This window comes from Solenopsis invicta, chromosome 1 (genome assembly GCF_016802725.1).
Source record: "Solenopsis invicta isolate M01_SB chromosome 1, UNIL_Sinv_3.0, whole genome shotgun sequence".
In the NCBI taxonomy this organism is placed as follows: Eukaryota; Metazoa; Arthropoda; class Insecta; order Hymenoptera; family Formicidae; genus Solenopsis; species Solenopsis invicta.
This window is the reverse complement of record NC_052664.1, coordinates 18431525-18436204: the sequence shown is the minus strand read 5'-3', so window position 1 is coordinate 18436204 and position 4680 is coordinate 18431525. Positions and strand designations below refer to the sequence as shown.

General features: G+C 27.1%; 1 protein-coding gene across 1 annotated transcript; it reads left to right on the top strand.

Annotated features, from left to right (window-relative positions):
- The first annotated feature begins 881 nt into the window (after positions 1-881).
- Positions 882-4680, top strand: LOC105198088 (lysozyme 2). The gene is made up of 4 exons (XM_026132901.2): positions 882-1047; positions 3762-3929; positions 4160-4233; positions 4309-4680. The coding sequence occupies exons 1-4, from the start codon at positions 990-992 to the stop codon at positions 4447-4449; spliced, it is 441 nt and encodes a 146-aa protein (XP_025988686.1). The 5' UTR covers positions 882-989; the 3' UTR covers positions 4450-4680.

Sequence of the window (4680 nt, the reverse complement as noted above, 5' to 3'; positions counted from 1 at the left end):
AAGATGCAGGATTAAATTTCAAAATTTATTTTCTCTTTTCTACTATAAAACTGCGAGATTCTATCTCAGTCTTGCTTTTTGTCTTTAATTTTTGTAGCAGATTTTTATATAAAATTTATATTAACATTGCCGATTGAATGTTTTTAGTGTTTTCACTGCAAGGTGCACTAAAGTTTCACGAAAAAATGCAGAACTTGATTTTTTTTCGTTTTTAATATCTCGTTCTTTGTTAGTTTAAATAGGAAAATAAGATACAATAAAAAAAAAAAAACTATAATAACATATATGATACATTAAAGTTTTGTTGTAATTTTAAATTAAAAGAATATTAAATTAATATTTTTATATAAATAATTATAAAATAATCATGTGTAATAACACAAGTTTTTCCTCTATAGAATTGATAAATATTAATGTAACATAAGGATATATTTTTCATAAACGCTCCAATCAAAGTATAAATTAATTAATAACTTTGTAGTTATAATTATTAATAATTTTGTGATAATAAGACAATTTTTTTCTTCAATTTATCAACACAAAGAATTACAAAATGATAGAAAAAAATTTTGTTAAAATATATCTGTATTTCTATAGCTTAGAAGATTTTTTTCAGAAGTATATATTAGTTGTTATTTAAAAAATTTACTTGACAAATTCAAATTATTTTTAGCTTAACACGGAGGAATAGAACATCATCTTATTAATTTTCGGCTATTTTCAATCCCAGTGTTTGGAATTTTGTTTCTCCTTTTCGTCTGACGCAAATAACGATGAAATTCTCGTCCTTCGACCATGAACGGTTCTTCCTTTCTCCGCTCTTTCTGTGTCTTCGTATCCTCACCGCTTGTCCTCGCCTTCATCACGCTATCGCCGTATATATAAGAAAGCGATTGTCGAGAAGCGTTTGAAAGCGTGGATCACCTAGCACCAGCACAGTGCGCTAATAAACGTTGTTTCTTACGGATCAACAGCAGCACATCTTCAAAATGTTCGTGAAAGCGTGGATCGCTGTGACAATAACTGCGCTTTGCGTTTGTACCTCTGGTAAGCTATCGATATTTTTTTATTTTATAATAGAAGATTTATATTTTACACGCGAATTTTCTGTAAATGTACAAAAATTTAGATTACACTTTAAAAACGTTATTATCTACTATGTATATATCAATTAAACAGGTAGAAAATAACGTTAGCTTAGAAATACAGAAGAAATTAATGATTTGAAAAAATGTTGATTTAGAGCTCATTAAAACCATCCATGATATATTACAGATGATATATTTTATTTCAAAATGAGCGTGTGAATACAAAATATTATAACATCCAATTAAAAAAACATTTTTTAATTTATTAGAGTTAAATTAAAATCAAGTACAAATTCAATTTTACCAGAAAATTTCAGTCATAAACAGATATTTAAGAAATATTTCATTAAACTTGAATTTTGCATAAACTGAAATTATGCATTGATTTTTTATTGATTTGAGAAACAAAATCTCGGATCCGGTTACCGCTATTCCGGGAATTTTTAACATTATCCGCGTATCATTAGCATATCATGTAAATTTTTTTATATGGCCATGATATATGGTCATGACCACGTCATGACCCTATTATACGATGTGTTTGTCAAATTCAAGAGTTTCTTTATTCTTTTAAAGGCTGATATTTCCCTTATTATATTTTGTTATGTTAATATTAAAAATATCATTTATGATTTAAAATCTTATAAAGACGAAATAATGTGTAATAAATAAAATGATATATATATATATATATATATATATATATATATATATATATATACACACGTGTAGAAACAAATATTTAGTTCGCCTTTTTTTCTTCTTTTTATTACTAATTGCATTGTGTATATTTTCCAGTAGTTATTAATAACTTTGTAAGAAGTAAAGTGTTACGTAATCATAATTATATTATCAGAATTATCTGCTACAGTCAGCTAACTATATATACATATATATGTCTATTTAACAAAATCAAATCACAAAAATTAGAATTGAACTTCATCGATATCGTAAACTATAATACCGTAATAAATGTAACGCTATGTTCAACGATACATTGTCATTGACAATTATAGAAATAAGTAGTATTACTATAGAAGAGATCTAGTAAAATCACGATGTACTGGTTGCGATGTGTTTACGACGAAATCCAGATCGAGATAGCGTAATCTAAATTCATGGAACATGTTTAATTATTCTAATGAGAATATTATTCGTTTTATTTTCATATATATACTTTTTTTTCAATTTACTTCCTTGTGTTGCAGTAGCTTCGCGATAATGGATTATTTAGCGAGAAATGATAATGGAATCGATGTCGAAGTGACATTGATCCGACGTTAAATCATCAAACTGATATTTTGATGTCGATAGGTCATTTCTCGTATAATTAGTTATAATTGATCATTGCTATAAACAATTTCAATAATAATAAAATATTTAAAAAATATAAATTAGTATTATAAAGCAATTATTCGAATCAAATTACATGTTAATAGAATGTATATGCAATTCTGAAATATATACTCTTTAATTCTTGAAAATAAAACGTCAGTGTAAAAGAATAAAAATTGAGCTTATGCAATTTTTCGAGTGACGTGCCATTCTAAAATTTAAAAAAGTAAAAAATTACTTTTTTTATACAGTAAAATTACTTTATATACAGTAAAAATGGGGTTTGCACATTTTTGTATTATTTTTTACTTTACGAGATTTAAAAGTATATTACAGAAGTTAACATGTATTCTAAAAGCAATTTTTGGAAATATTATATTTTTAATTAAGAATAATAATGCTCGTTTGCAAACCCCCAACTAAATAAAATTCAATCTAAAATTAATATGAGCCTAAAGTACAAATATACATGCAATATAGAACAATTATCTTTTTTTACATTCTTTGGGTATTTTTAACAATCTCTAATATTTGATTTCTTATATATGCATAAAAGATTTCTTAGTAGGCATTTTGCAATTGATTTCGATATTTACTAAGTCCTTTTGAGTAAGTAATCTTTAGTGAACTGAATGAAAAAAACATGTTTTTTCCATATGCATACCCATTTAAGATAACGTTAGGCTTGAATTGAATTATACAATTTTGCTGATTATTGATTGTACCACTAAAAGATCTAACGGTCTTGACTGTAGTAATCCGCGATTAGTAATCAAAAGACACAAGCAGATCAAGAGATATAGAAAGACCCTGACTTCATTAAACGAGTCGCTCCAGGCCGTACATAACTTGTAGGAGTTAATACAAGATGATCCGTTTATAATCTGACTCACAATCGGAAAATGTGGACTGTTAAAACTGGTTAGTTAAATCTAGTTCTACATTAACTCAATATCGTAAATTTATTTATTTAAAATTTGTCCTCGCCAATGAACATGGTCATATTTGTAATCAAGGCACAAAAATACAATAACAGTATTATTTTTAAAAAATCGAAGGTAATCGCATTTTGGAACTACATCCCTCGGGTTTGGAAGTCTTACCTGGAACTGTATTGTATTTACAATATTGTAGTTGCTGTGTATCAATGCTTTTTAAGATAGTTTATGAAAACAGTGCTAATGATTAAAAAAAAAAAACTAATTTTAAAGAAATTTTTCTACAATTATTTCTAAAATCTAAAAATGTTGGTTCCATGTATTGTAAACTTGTCTTGATATTACGTAAAATTTTACAGTTTTATATTAATAACGTTTGCATCTTTATTTTTCATTACAGCTGAAATCGTATCACGGGTCTGTTTAGGCTGTATTTGCGAAGTTAGCACAGGATGTAACACTAATAGTGGATGTTCCGGATCCATATGTGGACCATTCGCCATAACGTGGGGATATTGGGCTGATGCTGGCAAACCAACTCTAAACAACGAGACACTTAACAATGATTGTACGTTGTTATTTTCATACAATATAGTTGAACATTTGATCGAAAATATCTTTGGTCTTCATAGCTGTGTAACTTTTATATTTTGCATGATAAAATGAATAAGTATAACATCAAAGAAAAACAAAACAAAGATAGAATTTTTAGGTAAACATAAAGATACGGTTAAAAATATAATTCAAATTCTAAGATAAAAAAAATTATTTATAATTCTTATACACACTTTATTATAGCTTATGCCAATTGCGTTAACGATCCCTATTGTGCTGCTCGTGCGGTGGAAAATTACATGGCTAAATTTGGTCATGTAAGTATTATAATTTCGTCGATTCTTATATACAGATCTCGCTTTACACATGTTTAATGAGTGTTGATTAAATAGGATTGCACTGGAAATGGAATAGTCGACTGTGAAGATTTTCTGCGTATTCATCGACTTGGAGCGAATGGTTGCACTGGTGCACTAAACAGCAAATTGGAAGATAAATTCCAGTTATGTTTACGAGTTTTCCAAAATCAATAACATGTGTATATGTTCCGCTATCATCTAATATCAATCCATTAATCACCATAACGTATATATATACATATATTTTTGATAATGAAAACCTATCTTTTATCAAATATTTGATATATAGTTATTCACTCTGTTTAGCAACACAAGGATATCGCTTTTAATTTCTATTAAATGTAATTTAGTATAATTTGACTTATTAGGATTTTATGTATGTAATAAACATTTCAACAAAAATAA